The sequence below is a fragment of the Sander vitreus genome, chromosome 2 (assembly GCF_031162955.1).
Source record: "Sander vitreus isolate 19-12246 chromosome 2, sanVit1, whole genome shotgun sequence".
Lineage (NCBI taxonomy): Eukaryota > Metazoa > Chordata > Actinopteri > Perciformes > Percidae > Sander > Sander vitreus.
This window is the reverse complement of record NC_135856.1, coordinates 27,985,221-28,008,411: the sequence shown is the minus strand read 5'-3', so window position 1 is coordinate 28,008,411 and position 23,191 is coordinate 27,985,221. Positions and strand designations below refer to the sequence as shown.

Genomic DNA, 23,191 nt, shown 5'->3' with positions numbered 1-23,191 from the left:
AGTATAAAACCATCCTGAGAACCAAAAAGGATTAATCCCCAGACAGAGCGACCTGTCCCTGGCTGTTTACAACAGCGTTTTAGAGCAGCTTTTATAAATAAAGCATAACTTAAATTACTATTATACAAGGGCAGGGGCGGGGAATGCTGCTTGTGTCTGATATGAACAGACAGGTGGTCTTTAGAGGCCCAGGTTGACTAAAAGTGAAATGAAGAAAAAATTATTCATAACAACAGCAATCAAAACAAGCCCTGGGGCACTTGTTGTACCGGCGAACACCGCCTTGAGCTTTTGAAATTCTTTTCACTTTACTACAGAGAGAATGTTTTTTGAATCACTGGATCAGTGGTATAACATTTTTTTTTATTTGCAAGTGAGGACAGACTTTGTAGTATCCATTTAAATCACTGCTGTTTGATCAATTAGCAGAAGGCAGCAGCAAAACAGACTTTTAAATGAAATGAAAAATGGCACAGATTATCGCTGAAGCTTTTATGTTGTGTTTGTGTGGGTTTGTGTGCTTACCCGCTGACTGCTCAACAGACTGTGACTGCTCTAAGAGATGTTCCTTGGCTTTTACCGACTGGGACAGCACGGTGGCCAGGAGCTAAAACACACACACACACACACACACACACACACACACACACACACACACACACACACAAAATGAAACATTTACTCAAGCATAATCATTTAAATCCCATAGTTGCCTTGTGACTCAGCTCAGTGGACTAAGTGCACATATAACAGACAGAGTCTGGCTTCTGACCCTTTTCCTCCTGTATTTATTGCAGTTTACCAAGATAAATGCAGCAGGAATCCTCAAATAAATAACTACTAATAATTAACTCCAATATGGGAACTCCATCCAATTTGGCTAATTGCAAATTCAGTATTTTCTAAGGCACTACGTAAAAATAGACCAGTTATATCCGGTGATAAAAGTAAATTTAGAATGTGCTAAAGGTGTTAGATAGCAGACCTGCAGGGTGACACCACAGATTATAAGAAAAAAAAGAATTAATAGAAAAAAATCAACATCATGCACGGACCAGAAAATGTACTAAAGACACTTCACTATGTTGACTCTAGTTGGCAAGTTTGTGTTGTTGTTGTGGGAGCCAACTGCATGTGATATTGATCATTTGTTTCATTAAAAATACATAATACTTAAATATCATGCATGACACATGCAAGCTTTTCTTCACGTCATGGGGCACTTACATATAATAATAATTAAATATCAGACTCAAACCATACAAATACTAAAAACAACAGTATAAGGTTACACAAATTACAATTTAGTGCAGCTGACGTCAGGCCAATGAGTCAAAGGGCAACTTACACTGTTGTAAACTTTCCACACAGCATTGGTTAATAAACATTATTTTTTTTATTATTATTGACAATTTGCACTTGCATATTTCATCATTATACCAAGATACAGGCAACATTCCCCTTATTCACCTGCCAATCTAACTAAACTAATCTAACACAAATGATATTCAGGGATAGATACAGTAGAATTAAGCTGTTACAGTTTGTCTAGGTAGAAAAGGTTTCCCTGTGATTGATAAAAAGGAAAAACCAGGAGGCCACCATCCTAATGCACCTGGTTTACTTTTGAAAGAAAGCGATGCTGATCTCTCCAACGGAAGAACAAACTGAGCAGGAAACAAAATTGTGGTTAACCTGGTAACAAGACTTGGGTTTGTTTCCTGAACATGTTTTGCTGTTTCCCAGAAACAGGTGCTTTTTGATTTGTGAAGATCAAGAAGCAATGTGATGGAAACCTGTGCAAACACATGCACACCAATAAATGCAACAAGTCTCTCACCTTCACCCCTTCAGATTGTGCGTGCAGGCCAGGAGCGTTAAGGCCATGTGTGTTGACTCCTGTTGTGGGTGCCGGGTGTGGACTGGGTGCAGGGGTGGTCAGAACATGTGTGTTTCCAGAGCTCTGCAAGCTGCTGGATGACCGAACACTACCAATGCTGCCCACACTGCCGCTGCGCTCACCACCTTCACATAGAAACACACACATATTGCAGGACGCAGTATTATATAGAGAAAATTCCTCAAATACATAGTTTTACCCGGTTAACCAAAAAAGAAAACTTGTGAGTTTACCTGCCAGCGGTTTGCGTAGCACCCAGATGTCCTCACTGGTGCTGCTCTGCTGTCCCAGAGTTGGAGAGCCTTGAGGACTCAGCTCTGCAGTCCGCGTACCTGTCATACACACACACACACACACACACACACACGTTTAACTCTTAAATGAACGCCAGTAAACACTCACAGAGATACACTCACTCACCTACACCTTCATAAACACAGAATTATTCACAGTCTCTAAGTCTCTCTCTAAGTCTTAATCATTGTGAGACTTGTAAAGCCCCATAATTACCTTAGGCAAGTTCATCATAAGGATTGTAAGCACTGTTTAAAACAAAATTACTTTATTCTAAATAAAACATCCAATGATTCAAGCAAAATTATAGGAACATGTATAAAATGGTGAATAATGGCTCTCAAATTGCATATAATATGTAAAGTATGTGAAGTTATAAAAATGATGCCATAAATTTGCTTATTTCAGTTAAAGGGTCAGTTCACTCAAATTACAAGAAAGCTATTTCAGTACAATTGAAGTAAATTGATGCCACATTGAAATAAAAAAAATAAAAATTATATATATATACACAGTACATATATAAAAACTGAAAAGAAAATGTCCTGGTCGATTAGAATAATCCATACATTTATCGCTGGTTGGTTTCCATTTTCCAAATAGTTCCTATTAAAATAGGCAGCAGAACTCTATCGGCATTTGGTGTAAGTGGGAAGATATACCTTTTTGTCATTGGGGTGAACTGATCCTTTGACATATATATGTGTATACACAGTTGACATACATTTACACACACGTAGCTGCAGTGAAGTGTTGGAACAAGCCGATAGATAATATATTCTATACATGGTCTTGTCAAACAGCGTGGAAAGGATGCTAACTGTGATTTAAAGTGATCCTACAGTATGTACCTGTCTGACTCTGCTGCTCCTGAGAAGTGGAGAGAGGAGGAGGAGGAGGAGGAGGAGGAGGAGGAGTGGACAGAGGAGGAGTAGACAGAAAAGGAGGAGAGATGGGAAGAGGAACGTACCCAAAGGAGGAGAACCGAGGGAGGGACTGTGTGTTGGGGTGAAGGGGAGGAGGAGGAGGCAGATGCAGGGGGAGGACTTTGGAGGGGGGGTATGAGTGTCCGTTGACTGCGGCAATGGGACAGGGGTTGGGCCTGCGGAGCAGGAGGGTGTGGCACTGCTGGGAGGGGGAGTGACCTGGACACGAGCCAGGGGGAGGGAGGTGCAAAACAACAACTGATCAGTCATTTGAAATAAAACAAATCTAATCAGATCTGAAAATGTCAAAATAATAACTGATTAAAATCAAAATATGAGAAAAGATTACATCCATATATCCACAAGGAATATATCTCTATAAATTAAAATATAATATCACTATAGCAACAAAGCAAACAAACAATATGAACAAAAGCATCACAATCTAGCAGAGCGGGTTGGTTGGACGGGTTTATTTATTCGGGAGGGTGACAGAGGATAGAGGAAGGGAGGAGGGAGGGGGGGTCGACAGCCAAAAGGGTACAGTATTGATCAATGGAGATGATTGACAGGTTGGGAAAAACAGCCTAAAGATGCCGATGATGCTGCAGCTAGCTAATGATCAGCTATAGCTGCAAAACAGCTGCTAAACAAAAAGCACACACACACACACACACACACACACGCACGCACGCACGCACGCACGCACGCACGCACACACACAGCTGTGATGTGGGTGGTCACCTGCCCTCTTGATGACTTCCACCATGTTGGAGGGGAAGTAGCCTACACGGTCATTTCCTGTGCGGTTGTCATGAATACAGCCTTTCCATCGGCCATCAGAGTGCTGCTCCAAAACCTATCAACACATACAGTTTACAAAGAAAAGATTAAAACCTGTATACAGTTTGAAAACAATAGCTGGACTGAGCTACACCACCTAAATTCATAGTGCAACCTGGTTTTACTACTACTAAATCAGGTAGCAGCATTAAAACTTTAGCTAAGCACCTTAGTAATTTGTAAATAGGTTGCTAGGAAACACTAGGGAAGTGCCATACAGTCAAAAGCAATCAGCTATGTAAACAGGAAGTCAATGTACTATAATGTACTATAATGTCATGAGCTGTAATTAACTTCCAAAAAAAACAGTTTTAGAGGGGCATCCTTTGTACACGTAGGTACGACTGTTAAATTTATATCTGCATAAATGAAGAAATATGTGCTTCAGAGTTAGTATGCAGTTAAATGGTAACTACTGTTTTAGTTGTTTAGTTGTAATTCAACTTTTTAGTGGTCACTACTTATTCTTTCATGTTTTGTTATAAACCATATTCATTACTAAATCACATTAGGTGTTTGTAATACTCAGCTTAAGCATTCAGTGCACAGATCATATAAAGCAGAGACAACTAAGGATGTTAAGTTTCTGTATGAGAGGGGCGGGGTCATTTGAACTATACTGTGCTGAAGCGATGCAAAGGCTCACGGGAAACAATATATATGTTCTGAACGGTTTCTGTCCTAGTTGAAGTGTGTTTTAATAATATTCCGTTACTGTTTTGGGTGTGCATTTATGTCAACTGGATTTTAGTTTTGTATGGTTGATTTAGTGTTCATGTTTATCTACATTTATTGTTGCACCATGACATACATGAAATACAGAGAGAGTTTGGTGGTGCTGATAGTCTTAATTAGCTTTGTAGCAACTCATTTGGCAATGGCTTGAATGTAACGGATGTTCATTAATAAAAAAAAAGTTACGCACTAAAGCTTAAAGTGGCCATATTATGCTCATTTCAGGTTCATAATTGTATTTTGAGGTTGTACCAGAATAGGTTTACATGGTTTAATTTTCAAAAAACACCATATTTTTGTTGTACTGCACATTGCTGCAGCTCCTCTTTTCACCCTGTGTGTTCAGGTCTCTGTTTTAGCTACAGAGTGAGGCATCGCACTTCTATCCCATCTTTGTTGGGAGGAGCACATGTGCAGTAGCTAGGTAAGGATCACATCATCTAGCTGTTTGTTTCTACAACTTCAGTAGTACAGGGCAGGATTAGCCGGGAGACTTCTTCTAAACGAGGGCGCACTTCCAACTTTTGTAGATTATGGGGAATAGTATGTTGTAGCAGTGTTTTGCCATTCGGAATGCGCTAGCATGCTACGGTTAGCCACCTTGTTTCGGCTGGTGACGTAAAAAGCCCTGCCGATTTTGAACAGCTCACCCGGAGACTGAAGGCAGGACACATTCAGAAACCGTATCTCACTCAGAACAGCATGGATGTTTTTTTTCCAAGTTTGTATGCGTGTGGAAGCACCAGAGACACAAAAGAACACCCCAAATCCCAGAAAAAGTGATTTTTTCATAATATGGGCACTTTAAACTTAACATGCTAATTTTAGACAACAAAAAATAATTTATGTTTAGTAATGATTTTTAGTAATGACTACTAATGTAAACTTGATTTGTCTACTGAATCAACTTACCGCTCTGTGTTAATACAACTTGACCTGTTAAGTTAAACCTTGTGTAAAATTTAGATGGTTTAAGGCAACAGGTTTCCACACAAATTTCTAGTAAAGTCAACTACCGGTAATTCGGGATACCAGTGTACACCCTCGTCAAATTCTACCCATCATATTTAAAAAATTCTACAGAGGGGTGGGGGAGCAATGACTGTAGAAGATGTGGCCTTACAAGCTAACTTTGTGCAGAGGAAGTTTTTATGTAAAATCCCCTGTATTAACATCAAATGCCAACAAGAACATGTGTGATCATGTGTACACTGCAAAATTGTGTACACTGTTACACTGTCCTGTTAAAAAATGAGTGGGAGATATCCGATTATGCTAACCTAAATGACACTAACGTCATTAGCAAATTTACATTAGACATTGCAATTTGAGGTTATTCTTGTGAAACATAGTTTTCCCAGTTTACATCATTATTAAACAGCACTTTATGTGGCCATTTAGCTCAGTTGGTATAGTAGGCACACATATACAGAGGTTTATTCCTCGCTGCAGAAGGTCCAGCGTTCAACTCTGACCTGTGACTGTTTCCAGCATGTCTTCCCCCTCTTTCTCCCCCTTCATGTCTGACCTGTCCTATCATTAAAAGGTGGAAAGGCCCATAGAAAAAACAGCACTTTATCAAGTGTCCCGTCAAATATATCTTTATCTCATTTACGCTTCAATCTAAATGTATCACATATATTAGCAAGCTAATGTTAGCTTTGTCAGTTACTTCAGTTTAGTTAGCTATGCAGCAGTTAATGGTTTTAAGTAATTTGTCACAACTACGTAAAAACTAGTTTGTGTGGTGCAATCCATTTTAATTCAGTGATGTGTTTATCTCCACTTATTAAACTTAGCTATGTTATACGGTAACTAGGCTACGTTTGAACTTATAAGGTTATAAACTATGATGATATGTCTATAAAGATTATAATTAACTACACTGCATATTTTCTGTATTTACTGATGAATTTCAGTAGACAGATGTGCAGCACTTTGAGAACAGGTTGAGAAATATATATTGTATTTTGGGACGATTGTAAGATCTATGTACCGTGATAATATCTCCAGCTTTGATGTTGAGGCTGGTAAGGTCGTAGTTGTTGCAGTAATCCTTCAGCGCACGCACCTGCATCGCAGCCGAGGCATCTACAGGACAAGAGTATAGTACGTGTGTAGCAGTAGAGTTGAGTGGAGTCAAGTAGAGGACAAGAGCACCAGCAGAGAGTTTCAGGTAGTTGGGATAAAATAGAGCAGAAAGTCAGGAGGGAGCAGAAGACAATGGAAAGGAAGGAGTAGGGGTAGGTGCATGCACTGTTTGCTCCTCTGCTGCTGGTAAATGTATGCATGCATGTAATTAAAACCTAATTAGTTCAGAAAATTCACATAATTAACATTGTCCTGTAATGTAGTAATTCATAAATAGATTAAAATAAAAATAAATTCTTAATTTATTGACTATTTGGTGGCAATGAAACTCAGAAGTTGCCTACCGGTATTAGTGATTGAATCAGGACACATGACTCTCCCATACATCATAGTAAATTAACCACTTTTTCATGTTTAACTGAATCATGTGGTCATTCAGGGCATAGTATTACTTATTATTTATTGGATTGTGTAATAAATTAAGAGTTAGTACTGGTGGCACTCACCTCTAAGTAGTTGTTTGATCTCTCGGCTGGCTTGTGTGGTGGTGAATTGGTTTACAATGTCCAGGGCAGTTTGACTCAGAGTGTTTCTCACCCCTGCGCTGATGCCACTCTGGATGGAAGTGGAGAAGAAAAATGATTAAAGCTGGAATGGGAAATTAATAATAGGGATATACTGTACATTCTGGCTGTGTGTACTAGCCTGCTGCTAACATTGGTTGTGTGTGTGCTGGCTCCGCAACAACATCAAAAAGGTGACATAAGGGTTAAAAAAACAAAACAGAGCTGGTTTTAATATTGCATGAGAAGTAGTATGCCCGCAGTAGTATACTCTGCTACACTTTTATGTAACAACGTATCCCACAGGCTTCATCACACAGCTCAGTGGGATGGATGCCAAGTGCTGAGGTGTAAAACTTGCTCAGCTGAGGAGAGAGGGAGGCAGCTTTAACAACAGTTGCTTTTGTAAACACATTAAACAGCCAGACAGAGAGATAGAGAGACAGACAGATGGACTTACATCCAGTAGCAGGCGCACTACCTCTGTCTTCCCACAGAGGGCTGCCTGATGTAGCGCTGTGCCAGACTCAGACTGTCTGTTGATATCTATACCAGCCTGAATCAGCAACCTGCAGCACAAAATAATAATAATAGTATTAACCTTTATCTATATGGCATCTTTCATAACCATCATTTAATTAAAATGCTTATATTATATAATACAAAAACAGATTTTTAGATCATAATTGTGACCCTGGAGTTAAGGTTAGATTAGATGAGTGAATCAGATTGATAGATAGACTGACAGGTACATGAAGTAGGTATCAAGACAAACACACAATAAGAGAGGCAGACTAAGAGGACAAGTTTTTCAGACCGTATGACATCAATGTGTCCGTTCTTGGCAGCAAGATGAAGAGGGGACACTCCGTTGGGGTCAGAGGGTTTTGGTTCCAGCATGGCTGCACACATGTTACTGCTGAGCAGGAGCTGGACCACCTAAAACACAGACAGACACACACATAACTTATACATTCATGTATAGAGTCATCTCTATGAACAATTCCCAAAGTCTGCAGTGAACTACGTAACCAAGCTTTTATGTGTGCTTCTCCCAATTTGAGTAACCTTCTGCAATACTAGATTTAAAATTTGGTTTCTCTGTGAATTCAAATCATTGCTACTGAAACTGTGCGCTCTCTCCCTTGGCTGCTGAAGTTTTGGGATATCTTAGAGTAGTATAGTAGACTGTGTATGGGTTGTTTTAAGGTGTCATTTATTTATTTTCTATGTTTTAATTTTTGATATGATTCGTAGCAGACTTTTGTTCATGATTTTATAAATACATTTCTGTTTAATTCTAAGGCATATCTTGTGTTATCTGTCATATGTTATATGTCGGCAAGTCATTGTTGCAGCACGTTTCTATATTTGGTTGTGTTTTGTCACTTTGCATGTATTCTTTTAAGATACAGTGCGTTAAGCTCTCAGGGCCACTGTAGGTGAAGCTTTCCTAGTCAAATAAAGGTTAAATAAAACGAAATAAAAATGTATCTTTTTGTTTCTGGTTTTCTACTCACTCCAACACGTCCAAATTCACAGGCGAGGTCCAGCGGTGTTTTCCCAGCTGAGTCTGAGATACACGGGTTGGACTGGTGTTGTAGCAACATCTCCGACTATAACAGACACACACACACACACACACACACACACACACACACACACACACACACACACACACACACACACACACACACACACACACGCATGCACGGACACACGCAAATCTTACTGCCGCTTCTGAATTTCCTAGCTTGTAACAAACACAAATCACACATGCGTCATCAGCCACACATAACAGACAAACACCTCACAAAAACACACACACATGGCCACTAAACACACCAAAACACACACACACATACACCTACAGTACACAAACACAGTTACCCCGTCATAGTGTCCGTGCTGAGCGGATAGGTGGAGAGGGATCTGTCCTTCATCTGACTGTCCGTTGATTGATGAACCTGCCTTCAGCAGCATTTTCATTGGTTCAGTCTTCCCCTGCCATGCAGCGTAATGCAGAGGACGCATCCCTACACAAAACACACACACACACGTACAAAAACACACAAAAATGACAGCTCAATAAAACACAGACATACAAGACCCCACAAGGACATGCACACAGATACATACAAGAACATGAGAATATAAAGACACATAAATGCATGCAAATACACACACACTCTGTTATTGTGATTTTATAGACAGATCAGTTTGTTAGTGGCCATCCAGCAGGATGAACTCAATTATTAAACTCATTAATTTCCTCCATTGTTGCCACAGATATTGAAAATAAAGATGTGATAAATATAGAAATGGTTTTATGCATTAGAGCTGAAACAATTAGTCATAGACGGACAATTAATCAGCAACCATACTGATAATCTATTATTTGTTTAAGTAATTTTTTCAAACAAAAAAATAGTAATTACTGATTCAAGCTTCTCAAATGTAAAATGTTTCTGTTTTATAGTCTTCTATGATAGTATTGGCCCTGGGAACTTCTGATAGGCATTTTTGCCATTTTCTGACAATCTATAAACCAAATGATGGATGGATTAATCGTAAAAACAATCAGTAGATTAATTAATAATGACAACAATCGTTAGTTTCAGCCCCATAATGTGAATGCAATTTTTGCAAACATTTCTGTAATATCTGTTTTACAGGCGAAGACTCTCAGTACCCCTCCTGGAAATGCAATGTTATTGTGGTTGACATGCTTGTGACCCTGTGTGACCGTCGGAGAATTGTTTGTGCAGGCGTCATCCTCATGGGACGTTGCAGACAAACTGCTTTCAGACAAAAGGTCAAGACAAGAAATCCCCTATAAGTGGCTGAAAATGTCCTTAGAGAAGCTTGCAGGAATGCAAGGCGATGCAAAGTACAACCGAGCACAGCACAAAAATCCACCATGGAGTCATTGCCAAGGCCTCTAATAGAAGACATTAAACCCCACTTTGTAGTAGTGGCTGCAAGAAGCAGGAAGCATGCTTTTCATGGCAGCGACCCAAGACCCCCAGTCTTAATACCAGCGATGAGCCACAATCGTCAAGTTAAAGTGCTCATATTATGCTCATTTCAGGTTCATAATTGTATTTTGAGGTTGCACCAGAATAGGTTTACATGGTTTAATTTTCAAAAAACACCATATTTTTGTTGTACTGCACATTGCTGCAGCTCCTCTTTTCATCCTGTGTGTTCAGGTCTCTGTTTTAGCTACAGAGTGAGGCATCGCACTTCTACCCCATCTTTGTTGGGAGGCGCACATGCGCAGTACCTAGGTAAGGATCACATCAGATAGCTGTTTGTTTCTACAACTTTGGTTAGTACAAGGCAGGATTAGCCAGGAGACTTCTTCCAACTTTGCGTGGAATACCTGCAGACAAGGGACATGTAAGTAGTTCTTTTGTAGACTATGGTGAACTTGTCTGTGTTGTAGCAATTCAGAATGAGCTTTCTTTAACTGTCTATGTTAGGGAGTACTGATTCAGAAGAAAGGTACTGACAGGAGAAAGAGACACAGCAGCTGCAGGAGTTACATGTAACGCAGAAGAGAGGATTTTACCGCAGGGAAAAAGCGACACTGGACTTGACCTGTTTGTAAATGGGGGGAGAACTCAGCAATGGACACTGCCTCAATTAAGGAGGTTCTTTTGAAGGATTGCTGAAAGTGATATGAGCCCATTTCCCTTTCCAATGGTCAATGTGGTAGCTCATCCTGAAATTCTGAAAGCTCAGTCAGTTATTAAGATATTTTGATTCATATGTCCTGTGTGAATTCCAGGAATAGGATTTTATTACGCAGGCAGTGGTGGCCAGTATGTGGATCATGAGCAGATCATAGAACAGTGGACCTATTTGATTTTTGATTTTTGAACCAATAAAGTTCTCACAGAAATTTCATAATCCCTACCAAATGAGTTTTCTGATTTTGGAAATTCCCTCAACTGTGTTCTCAGGACCTGGCAGAGTTACTAAACTCAGTTGTTTGCCCCCTTTCTGTTTATTTTGGACAGGATATCAAGCCTAGAAGCACAGGCCTGCAGGATATCCTTAAGTTGACATCTTGCACAAGCTCATTTTGTAGATGGATGTGACATGGTAAGGATCAGAACTTCAGAATCCCAGAAAACAGTTCCTCTTCCTTACCACCTTCACAGAGAGAGTTGAGGAGGTGGGCCCACCTAGTGAGGATGCCTGACAGTTGTATCCCTCTATTTAGAGCCATACTGGGCTGACTGGGAATGTGTAGACAGTAGACCTACATCCTGGAGGGATTATATCTCCCATCTGCCCTGAGATTTCTTCTTCTGGAATCTGGCAATATGTGATGGAAATATTTGCTGCTCTGCCTCCATTTGGCTCTCAGTCCTGCAGCAAGGAAGCTCTTTTAATGTCTATTGTTTGCTGTGCACACAAATCTGTCACCTCTCATAAATACAGAGTACTACACAGAGAGAAATTGTTTTGCATTTCCAACAAGCTCACCTTTTATTGCACAAGAGGCATTATCAGTCACGCAGGGGAAGCCAGAAATGTTTGTTTCCCTGTTTTTTGTGTGATTGTTTTCTGGCCATCCGGGTCTGCTTTGTACCTGTTTTATGGTAACATAGTGACTTGTAAGGACACTTGTATTCTGAGTAAATCTGTGTGTGTTTTTACCTTTATGGTCTTTAATATCCACTGCTGCCTGGGCCTCCAACAGCAAAGAGATCAGCTCCTTGTTACCACTCAGAGCAGCATGGTGCAGCGGTGCCAACCTTCACACAGACACAGATTAGGTTTAAAAATACATATATTCGTATACGTAGTGTAAAACCAGAGCATAACTTTGCCGAAATAATCTTCAGCGTAGAGCAGCTCCGCCCCACAGCTCTGTGTGAGCGACGGGAGGGGGCAAATGACCTACTTCCATTAATAAGCAATCTCTCTACCCCCGAGCCAAGCGCGCCTCTGTGTGTGTGTCTAATGGATCCCTGGTGAATATAAGGGCCGGGCCCTTGAGTCATATCAACTAATCATCAGTCATTACACAATGCGTTAAGTCCAATTATCTGATTCCAATCAACACAATAAAAAGATATTTGTTTTCTGATAGAGCCAAATGGAATACAATCACAAACCAAGCATGTGCACATAAAAAGCTTAACATTAGAGTCTGAATGTAGCCAAAATCCATAGTAGTACATTCAGAGTTGTAAAGGGAACATTTCTGAGCAAATTAAGAACTGAGAGATGTTGGCTTTCCTTTAAGGTCTTCAGCTGGCTACATGTTTCAAAGATAGATTTAGGCTGAGGGTAATGTGTAAAATGATATGGGTGATATTATATCCATCTCAGAAGGAGATTATGTCCTTTTTGCTTGCCTCTGACAATTGAATAATCAAAATGTGTGTCAGCTACAGAATAAAGTCTCAGATGCATGTAAGAGTTTGGTGTTTTGATGTCACGGGGTCCTGCAGTGCTCCTGTACATCACTTCAGCAAGGCCAAAAGTGAAACCACTGTAGGGTCAGCACAAAATAGGGTGTTAAGTTACTCTTTAAGTAGATATGGTGAACCTGTTAGCAATAACATGCAATACGAGCGACCCCTTTCACATGCTCACATTGTTTTCATGTTGTCATTTAGTATAGTGCATCATAAATATTGATTATAGATACATATTGTAATTGTTGGGGGGTTCTGTCCTCCAAGTTAGGAACCAATTCTCTAAATAGTGTGTTGTGTTTGCAACAGGTCGTATTGTCCCACAACACCATAAAATATGAATGTTTTTTACCGTTGAAAAATCTATGCAAATCTAATGCATCGAGTCAGGGATTCAACTCTGTAGCTACGATGCAATTTAATGAATAACACTCTCATGAAACGTAACGGCATGATATGATGTCAAGAAGCAACGTATCCTTATACAGGTTTGTATGATATCTTATGAAAAGTTATGCACAATGCACGTGCATATCCTACGAATGTCCAGCAACACATGCGATCAGTGCGCCTATGCAAGCTTATGGGTTAAAATTAGGACTTCCTCCTTAGAGGGAGCCCTGCACATCCTGGCTTAAGATTACGTGGGTTATAGCTGCATTAAACAGTGCATTACTTTTCATAAGTACAAGTACGAACACTGTAATAGAATAGCCTGCAAGAAGACAAAGAGAAAGGAAAGAAGGAAACAATGAAAGAAAGACTGGAAAAGAGGATGAAGAAAATTAACCTTAAAAAAAGAAAAGAAGAAAAACGATGACAATGCGGAACAATAGCACGGAGAACATGAACAAAATGAGCTGTAATCCCTCACCCATCTGCATCCTGGATGTTGACGTTCACTCGCTTTGTTGCTCCGAGAAGCTCTGAAACAAACAGAGAAAAGAGAGCAAAGAAGTGGAGTAACAAACTCATTACAATCTATTCAGAATCCAGTGATGAATGTATTCTCTCTCTTTGTCTTTGTGCATATTCTAATAGTTCATTCCCTGCAGGTAGAGTTGACAGCTACACTTTAATACCTGTGAGCGCTCTAAAACAAGTTTCAGCAGCAGAGGTCAATGAGAAGTGACAAGGTAAGGAAGACAAAGAGTCATTCTGGAAAACTCATCAGGAATTGTATTTTTCGAGGTATATTCACATGCTCAGTAATTGAGCCTAAGTTACATGAAACATCTGCAATGTATGCTTTTCTCAGTTGATAATAATTGTAATATAGTCTTGTTTTCCCTCAGTGTTAGGCATACACTTATCTTATCTTATACTTGTGTAAACAAACCTATTTCATCCAGAAACATGAATAACTTTGATTTAGTTGTTGTTGAGTGTTGAGACCTGTCAATCAACCCGAGAGAGATACACATTTTCTATCAAGAGTTCGGACTTTAAGTTTTAGGGTGGAGTCAGGTTGAATTTTGCCCTCCAGAAATTAGTACACTTGAGGGAATAGTTCAAAATTTGGGGAAATATGCTTATTTGCTTTCTCTCCGAGACTACTTGTAGTATGTTTGGGTGTAAATATATGGGTCTCACTGTGCTTGTGATTATGTGAATGTGCAAATGTGTGTATGTAATAACCTTGATCTTTGACTGGAGAATCAGAAAGATAAAGACACCAGACAGCAGGAAGGAAAGAACACAGATGAAAACACTTTTTTTTTTTTTTTTTTGGTCAAACCCTCTTAATCCACAGGCCGTAATCTGTAGTTGTTCTGTAATCTGGGGGAAAGCTTCTCCTTCTCTCTGCAGCTCTATCTGCACTTCATCCCTTCATCCTGCTCTCACACTCTAATTTTCACTGTAATTTGCTAAAGAGCGCGTGCTGATTGGTAGTTCTGCTGTTTCAGTTTACACTCTGCAGCTGACATCATTCTCCTGCATGTGTGTGTGTGTGTGTGTGTGTGTGTGTTGGTAAACGTGCATGTGTAGGTTTCCCCTATCTATCTCGGATTAAAAATACAAGTCATCCCCACCCCCAGCAGATGAATCAATGAGTGCAGATATCTGTGTCACCATCCACAACATCCAACACCCAGAATTATTCAATACTGTTTACTACATGGAGTCTAGATCATGACGTTACTTAATAACACTTCCCCTCTGACCCAAAACCACGATGTATATTTAATACAAAATACTCAGATGCAGCTGACAGAGACGGGGGTATCCCTCTGCTCTCTAGGATCGCTCTCGAAACTGATTTTCATCTTGAAACTCTTGAAAACTTATTTCATTCATGACCGTCTGCCTAATTGTATCAGTTACTTAAATGTATTACCTTCAATTTTAAGATTTATGTATTTTCCTCGTTTGACATGAAATGTTTGTTTAAGATCACTACCATAATGTGTCTCCGATGGTGTCCTTGGACCAGGGTTCTTTTTTTTTTGTTGCCTTTTTTATGATAATTTTAGGGCATAACACTGCAACCGAGCCTCGGTTACCATAGTAACCCCTTAAAGTGCCATTCTCACAGCGTATCAATCACTTGGCAGGGATTACTATGATATTGTTTTGCAACATCTCCCTCAAATTGTAGCTATTCAAGAGTTTATATGACATGAAATTGTGTCATTCACTATTTAATGTGAAACCCTTCAGTCTTAATAGAGAGTACAAACAAGCTTTTACTGCAGCTGCTGGCAAAGCAACCTTCACTGTAACAGAGCACATTCCCAAACCTCCAGAGAGGTGAAGTGGAGGGTTTCTCAAGGGTTCTCATTACCAGAAATGTTCTGAAGTCCAGTTTTTATCCCCTCTGACTTCCGCCTGTCATTACGCATTTAGAGTTTCAGTGTTGCAAGTAGCCTAAAACAAACGCCATCGCTGACTCTGTTCTCTCTCTGTTTCCAGACGGTTGCACACATATGTTAAAGTGACCGGACTCAGGGTCACACTATGCTAATAGTGCAGGAACTATAGCACGTTTTCATCAAAAGTGCAAAATGCCATGATGAGAGTGCTGCAAGGGCCATAATCAAACAAGCAATGTGCGGATATATGTTAGAATGTAATGTAGTATCATAATATATAATAATAATAATAATAATAATAATAAGAATCTTTGTTAGACCCTGACATTTTTAAAAGCTTTTTAAAATGATTTGTTTCTCAAACACAAAAAATAACATGACAAGAGAAGGACAATGTACCTTCTTGTGAGTTACACCCTTCACATTCCTATCTATGTGGCTACCTTTTAAGGAAATGAAACACAATTAATGGTGCATTCAGTAAAAGGGCTGCAACTATTATTTCAGTGCTGATGACTCCCTGATAACTGCAGCTTTTACTTTATTTCAGACCGCCCCTCAGTGCATTTTAGTTTCTTTAAGTTTAAAGTTGGAGGACAGTATTTTAAGGAGGTAACACTTTATGTACGCCTGTTGTTGCCCAGTCAAAAAAAGCTAATGAAAAGTATTTTGTTTTCCCTCAATATTTCTGCTGGTTTACTCTTGGTCTATCACAGTACTGCTGAGTTTAGATACATATTTACTTGATGTGATGGGAATACCAGACCTTAATACTTTATGAACTACTGGCTATGCCAAAAAACGGTCAATGTTGTTGCACTTCCTTGATCGTCGATAGGGGCATATGTATTATATAAATTACTTAGTGCCCATTTCAGTTGCTTGCTACATAAAATAGATACAATTATGATAAGGATGTTCTTATATCTCTAAGATAAAGAGCTCTATAGCAACTGAGCCAAAGATAAGGAAACCATTACCAAATGGTTTAGCAATACGCCTTACTTGTGAAAGCTTCAGACAGCAAACAGTGAGTTCAGTGATTGTAGCAAGACTATAGACTTAAAGGATAAGTCTGGTCAAATTCTACATTTTTCTTATTGAAAACAAATCCAACGAAAACACCAGAATGAACAATGAATTAATGCTTCTAACAAGTAGTAGTATATAATTTCCTCTCATTTCAGTAACGTTTGTGAAAAACTACAATATCCAGCTGTTTAGGTAATTACTGTCGCTCAAAATAAGAAACTATATATTTGAGTGATGTCGGAAAGTACTGAGACGGACTATCACATTGTCGGTTTTGTTTTTTTAATTGGATTTGTTTACAGTAAGAAAAAATAACACCAGCACTATCTTTAAAGCTGTTTAAATAACTTACATCTTCTGAATGTCTAAAACATGTTAGTTATCAATACACAGGTGTCTTAATATGAAAATTACTAAAATATTATTATTGGCATCAGAAAGGCAAGTAGAAGCTGTTTCAAGTTGATTTTGTTCTACAACTTTCTGCTGGTTATGAGATCCTGAAGACACCTCAAGGAAATATCAGTTTAGACTGAGCTGTGTTTGTTACTTTAAAGAAAAAGCTAAACATTGTGGGAAATATAAAAACAAAAGTGTAGGAAACAACAATTTGCAGTTTTACATACTGTATGCTAACAGGCAGTGTTTTGCATTTTTATGTTTTCTCTTGCAGAGGAGTCACTGCTGTGTTTTAGATATATCAGCGTATCATCATGTAGGCTATTTCTGCCGTATTTTAACCCTATTTTTGGGCATATTTTCACAGTATTGTTACAGTGTATTTGCCCTATTTAGAAAGTATTTTGACTGGAATTCTGACATTTTTGAGGGGGATTTTCTATAGACTAGATTTGTTCACACATTTCCTGAAGGCCATCGTCTTTTGTACACGTTTATTTCATTTAGGATAGCTTTTCCCCCCTATTTCCAGTCTTTATGCTAAGCTAAGCTAAGCTAAGCGGCTGCAAGCTTCAGCTGCATATTTACCATAAAGACATTAGAGTGGTATCAATCTTCTCATCTAATTCCTGGCTAGAAAGCGAATAAGTATATCTCCCAAAATGTCAAACTATTGCTTTAATTAGTTGGAGAAGGAGCTCCACTGTCCGACAGTGAAGTGAAGTGGCCTTACGTCACCGTCTCGGTCACCATTTCAATTCCTTAAACCATCCTTCATCAAATTGTGACTTTTTGACAGAGCAAACAACTACTACAGCAACTCTCACCTGCTGCTTGGAACATCATTAGCATACTGATGTGTTGAGTGTGTTTCTGTGCACCCTTGCCTGTAAATGTTTGTGTGAGAGGTCTTTGTGTGTGTGTGTGATTCTCCAGCAGAGGAACCCAGCTTCCTGTTTAATTATTCAAACATAAACCTGGATTCACACACACATATAGGCACACACACACACACACACACACACACACACACACACACACACACACACACACACACACACACCTTCCACAACTCACCCTTTAACCTCTCTCCATCACTTCCTGTCTCTACATCCCTGCATTTATATCTCGCTGTTTTCCTCCTTCTGTTTTGCACTCTCATTCTTTCTCTCTCCCATTCTAGCCCTCCTCCTCACCCCTCATCTCCCTCACCCTCCACCCACCTCCCCCTTTCTCTTTGTCAGTGTGCAGTGGACTGAGCACTCAGAGCTGATCTGTTTTGGCATTTGAGGAGCAGCATTTTTCTTTTCCATGGCACTGCTGGAATGTTCAGAGACAAATACATGAGAGGAGGAGATGAGGGAGGAGAGGAGGCAGGAGAGCAATGGAAACAAGAGGAGAGGAGTAGAGGAAAGAAAAGGAGAAGCGGGAGGAAAGCAGAGGAAACAAGGATAGAGGGGAGGGGAAAAGAAAAGAGGAGAGGATGGGGAAGAGATACAAGTATAAAGGGAGATGAAAGGAAACAAGAGGAGAGGAAAGGAGAGGAGAGAATAGAAGGATACAGGAGAGGTGAGGGGAGAAGACAAGGATAGAGTAGAGGAGATGAGAGGATAGGAGACAAGTATAGGGGAGACAGGAGAAGGGGAGAGGAGACAAGGATAGAGGAGAGGGGAGAAGGGGAGAGGAGACAAGGATAGAGGAGAAGGAAATAAGAGATTGGAAAGGAAATAGGAGCTGAGTGGAGAGAAGAGGAGTGTAGGCATCAGGAGGGGAGGGAAAAGGCGGAAAACAAGAGGAAACAAGAGGAAAGGCCTGGTGATGAAATGGGAGAGGAGGAGAGCAGTTTCAAGGCTGTAATTGAAATCTAATTATCACCTCAAGTCCCAGCTGACTCAACGTCAAACACCCGCACACACACATGTACACACACACACACACACACCACATTTGTGCACATGTCTGCATGTGTACATTTACAACACACACACACACACACACACACACACACACACACACACACACACACACACGCCACATTTGTGCACATGTCTGCATGTGTACATTTACAATCATCACATTATTAGCACTAACATCTGGCATCTTCACACACCAATAATCCCCCTGTCCCGAGAGCAGGAGGACCTCCGTGTTCTTCAACCTCTCTCTCACACACACACACACACACACACACACACACACACACACACACACACTGAATAGTGTAAAATAATTGACAAAAACATCCTCCTAATTTCAAATTTCATTCTGATGACTGTTCTCATACTTGTGCAACATCATCACACACACACACACACACACACACACACACACACACACACACACACACACACACACACACACACAGTGCACCATTTAGGCTAAATGGCATCACATCATATTTAGCCTGCACTGTCCTGACCTGGTAATGACGGGTGTGTGTGTGTGTGTGTGTGTGTGTGTGTGTGTGTGTGTGTGTGTGTGTGTGTGTGTGTGGGAGATAGGAGAATGGAGGGATACTGACTGGCTTTCCCTGGCCGAGGTCTCTGTAGAAGCCGCTGAGCTGTCAGCAAGTCCTCGGTCTTCACGGCCTGGAGTAGCTCCTGGTCCTTCCCCATGTCCTCTCCGTCCCGCCTCGGTCCGCTCGGTCCCGCTCTCTTCCTCTGAGCGCCCCTCTCTCCTCCGTTAATCCGCTGCTACATCCTGCCGCCGCTCCGGGCCTCCCGCTGTAGCTGAGGCGCGGAGGGATGGATGCTGCCGGGAGTGGGATGCTCCGATTCGGCCAGGAGTCCAGCGCACGTCCCGCTCTACCTCCCCTCCTAACAGTGCTACCGGCTCACACCGACCAGCGACCGACCGACCGGACCTCGCTCTTTGCCGGGATGCTGTCCGGCCGCGCAGGAACACACTCGCGACAGATTCCAATGATTCTATCCGCGTGACGATTTCACCGGGTCTATAGATACGTACGTACCGTGCGTGAAAACGGTGGAGCTCGAGCGCCCTCCTATAAACTGGGTCAAATCCGCACCCCTGAAATCTCACGAGCCCTCAATCCGCAGAATAAAACGCACGGGTCGCCGATGGTTAACGTGTGACCGCTCTCGCGGTGGTGGACCAGCAAGCGCCAGCTCCAGCGCGCGCACGCGCGCGCGCACACACACACACACACACACACACACACACACACACACACACAGAGTCAAATATGGCATTACATAAACACAAGCTACTTGCGCGCGCGCCACTCCAGTGGTTGTAATCCCATTCCGCGTGTCTGCGCGCGTGCGTGCGGACAAGTCAGGAGAGGTCGTTTGACATCGTAATAAAATTATACTCAGTCGCGCGGATCCATGACACTCAGATAGATAGGCTACATCTAACTAACACTGGCTTTTGTTAACTAAATCTGGTATTATTCATTCATACTGGTTACGCCCTTTTATTTAGTTTTATTCAAATTATTTAATTTTTTAAACCATTTAGCCTATATATAGGCCAGGCCTATATTTATATTAGCCTACTTTCACATCTTTTCATAATTATCCTACCATTTATATGTTTTAAAAAAGGCAGGGGTAATTTGAGGACAGGAAACATGTGTGTGTGTGTGTGTGTGTGTGTGTGTGTGTGTGTGTGTGTGTGTGTGTGTGTGTGTGTGTGTGTGTGTGTGTGTGTGTGTGTGTCCCTCGTGCAGAGCTAATTTAGACTAAAGGGGCCACTGACACACAGATTTAGGACAGGAAGTGGAACAAATGACAGATGACTATACTCAATCAAAACTGTATATTTGTAACTTTGCTTAAGCTGTGTATATTTGTGTTGGGAAACTTCAGTTGAGAGTCAGCTTCATACATGGCCGGAATAACCCACTATGGATCCCGTCTTCAGCCCCCCACATCAACCTATTGTTTACAATGAGATTAATCAAAATGTAGGCTATTTGGAATAACCAAATTAACGTTGTATCCTATGCCATACTATGTAATTTTAAGCAAGTGTGTAGTGTTTTATACTGGAAAAATGATTAGGTAAAAACTCAGTGTGCATATAGGCTAAAGCACTAAAAAGGCTTGATTTTAGGTGTGCTGCAATGGAGGAGTTGCAAAAAAGACAGCTCCGGGAAGATCCAGGTAAACAAAAAATGAATCAGTATTAAATCTTTGGCATGCAGCGGCTTTCCAAAGTCACACTTCAATTGACTTCCAATGGCACACTTATTGTGCAATTTCCTGTTAGTATAAAATAATAAAATGTGTTGATTTCTTGTGCGCTAACTGCCAAAAACATACTTTAAAGATAAGTATATTATACACCCTTTATACAACTATCTAGGCCTATAAAATTGTGACTGAGTTTACTGCCATGTTAACAAGTCTGTGAAGAGTCTGTGAATAAGTGGGCATTTGTAATTGCCCACTTATTCTGCACTTTATGTAGCATATTGTATTCTGTATTCTTGTACTGTATTGAATGTGAAACTATTTGTTGTCTTGCACGCCTATGCTTTTCTTGGCCAGGTCGGCGTTGCAAATGAGAACCTGTTCTCGACGGCCTACCTGGTTAAATAAAGGTTAAATTAAAAAAAATTAAAAAAATTAAAAATAAGCATGCTAACATGGTAATAGTGACAAAATAAACAGGTTGATGTTTAGCAGGAATGTTCAACATCTTAGTTTAGCGTGTTAGCGTGCCAACATTTGTTAATTAACACTAAAGACTAAGTACAACTGAGGCGGATGAATTTCATTAGTTTTGCAGGTATTTGGTCATAAACGGAAGAATTTTGACAATTAAATTTTTGACCTGAAGATGGCGCTAGTCAAGACATGAATGTCTGTACCAAATTTCATGTCAATCCAACCAATAGTTGTTGAAATATTTCGGTCTGGACCAAAGTGGTGGACTGACAGACCGACATTGCCGTCCACCACTAACATGGCTAGAAATAAAAAGTAGTGCTGTTAGTTAAACGCGTTATTAACGGCGTTAACGCAAACCCATTTTAACGGCGTCAATTTTTTTATTTGCGAGATTAACGATCTTTTTGGCCTAGCAAACGTAGTTTTTTTCACAACTAGTAACGTTAGAAAAACTACAACACCACACTGGATCTAGCTAGACCGGAAACAAAACAACAGGCACGCTGCACACACTTGTTTGGGCTTGCGAGCCGGCCAAAGAGTAGCAGGCTAACCTTACGTTTTGAGTGGATGGTGAGCGCGAGACGCCAAAATGGATGCCAATAAGATTCTGAATGGAAAGTTTACTTTTAAAAAGTTGTCGAGGGGGACAGTAGTTTCACGCATACACAGCCTGTACTCCACGGAGAAAGCAGCCCAACTGGAACTGCTGCAGAGTGCTGCAAACGCTGTCTCATTAACCGGTGATCACTGGACGTCAGTGAGTAATCAAAATTATTTAGAAGTTACTGCACACTATATTGACTATGTATATCAGCATTCGGTTTTAGGACTGTGTCGTTTGTAATGGTTTTTTTTGACTGTTTTTGTCATTTGGGACATTGTCCACCCCCTTTTCTGTCCAGGAGAATTGTTACATTCCTTATTAGAAAAACTTAAAGGTTACAAATGTCCTGCTGTGGCAACCGGTTTTTGGACCATTTTGTTTGTATTGTATAAGCAAAGTGTTAGTGTTATAGCTCAGTTAGGTTAGGTACTTGTAGGAATTGTGCAATAATGACAGATTCACACATTTTTCTTTTGTTTACATGAAATAAATAATAAACAATTACAAATCTCAAAGTCAAGTTCATAAAGTAACTTTCTTTGCATTCATTTGAGTCCCAATTAAGATATATATTTTCTTAATCGCGATTAATCGTTGAATTTCTCACGTTTTATCACATGATTAAAATTCTATTATTTAGCATTTCAGAACTGTTTTAAGGTACATATTAACAATGGAAAGCAATTCTTACCAGTGTATCTTGATTGGGAATCAAATGAATGCAAAGAAAATGACTTTATGAACTTGATTTTAAGATTTGTATTTGTTTATTATATATTTAATCTAGTCACACATTTGAATCTAGAGTCAATATTAGGGTTGGGTATTGTTTGGTTTGGATATCGGTGCTAAAGCGGTACTTTTAAAACGGTACCGGGGCCTTAACGGTGCCTGAACCGATACTTTTTAA

General features: G+C 40.2%; 1 protein-coding gene across 2 annotated transcripts in view; it reads right to left on the bottom strand.

The window, feature by feature from the left end:
- LOC144526426 (caskin-1) overlaps window positions 1-20,178 on the bottom strand; it is a 32,402-nt gene extending 12,224 nt beyond the window's left edge. For both annotated transcript variants that reach the window (XM_078263909.1, XM_078263915.1), the window contains exons 1-13: window positions 19,556-20,178; window positions 13,665-13,716; window positions 12,024-12,121; window positions 9,243-9,388; window positions 8,873-8,968; window positions 8,170-8,291; window positions 7,813-7,921; window positions 7,296-7,404; window positions 6,695-6,789; window positions 3,865-3,979; window positions 2,134-2,232; window positions 1,841-2,025; window positions 526-607 (exon numbers count right to left, since the gene is read on the bottom strand). In XM_078263909.1, the coding sequence (XP_078120035.1) occupies window positions 526-607; window positions 1,841-2,025; window positions 2,134-2,232; window positions 3,865-3,979; window positions 6,695-6,789; window positions 7,296-7,404; window positions 7,813-7,921; window positions 8,170-8,291; window positions 8,873-8,968; window positions 9,243-9,388; window positions 12,024-12,121; window positions 13,665-13,716; window positions 19,556-19,649 (1,402 nt within the window). In that variant the 5' untranslated portion in view covers window positions 19,650-20,178. The remainder of the gene's footprint in view (window positions 1-525; window positions 608-1,840; window positions 2,026-2,133; window positions 2,233-3,864; window positions 3,980-6,694; window positions 6,790-7,295; window positions 7,405-7,812; window positions 7,922-8,169; window positions 8,292-8,872; window positions 8,969-9,242; window positions 9,389-12,023; window positions 12,122-13,664; window positions 13,717-19,555) is intronic.
- Window positions 20,179-23,191: the final 3,013 nt, after the last annotated feature.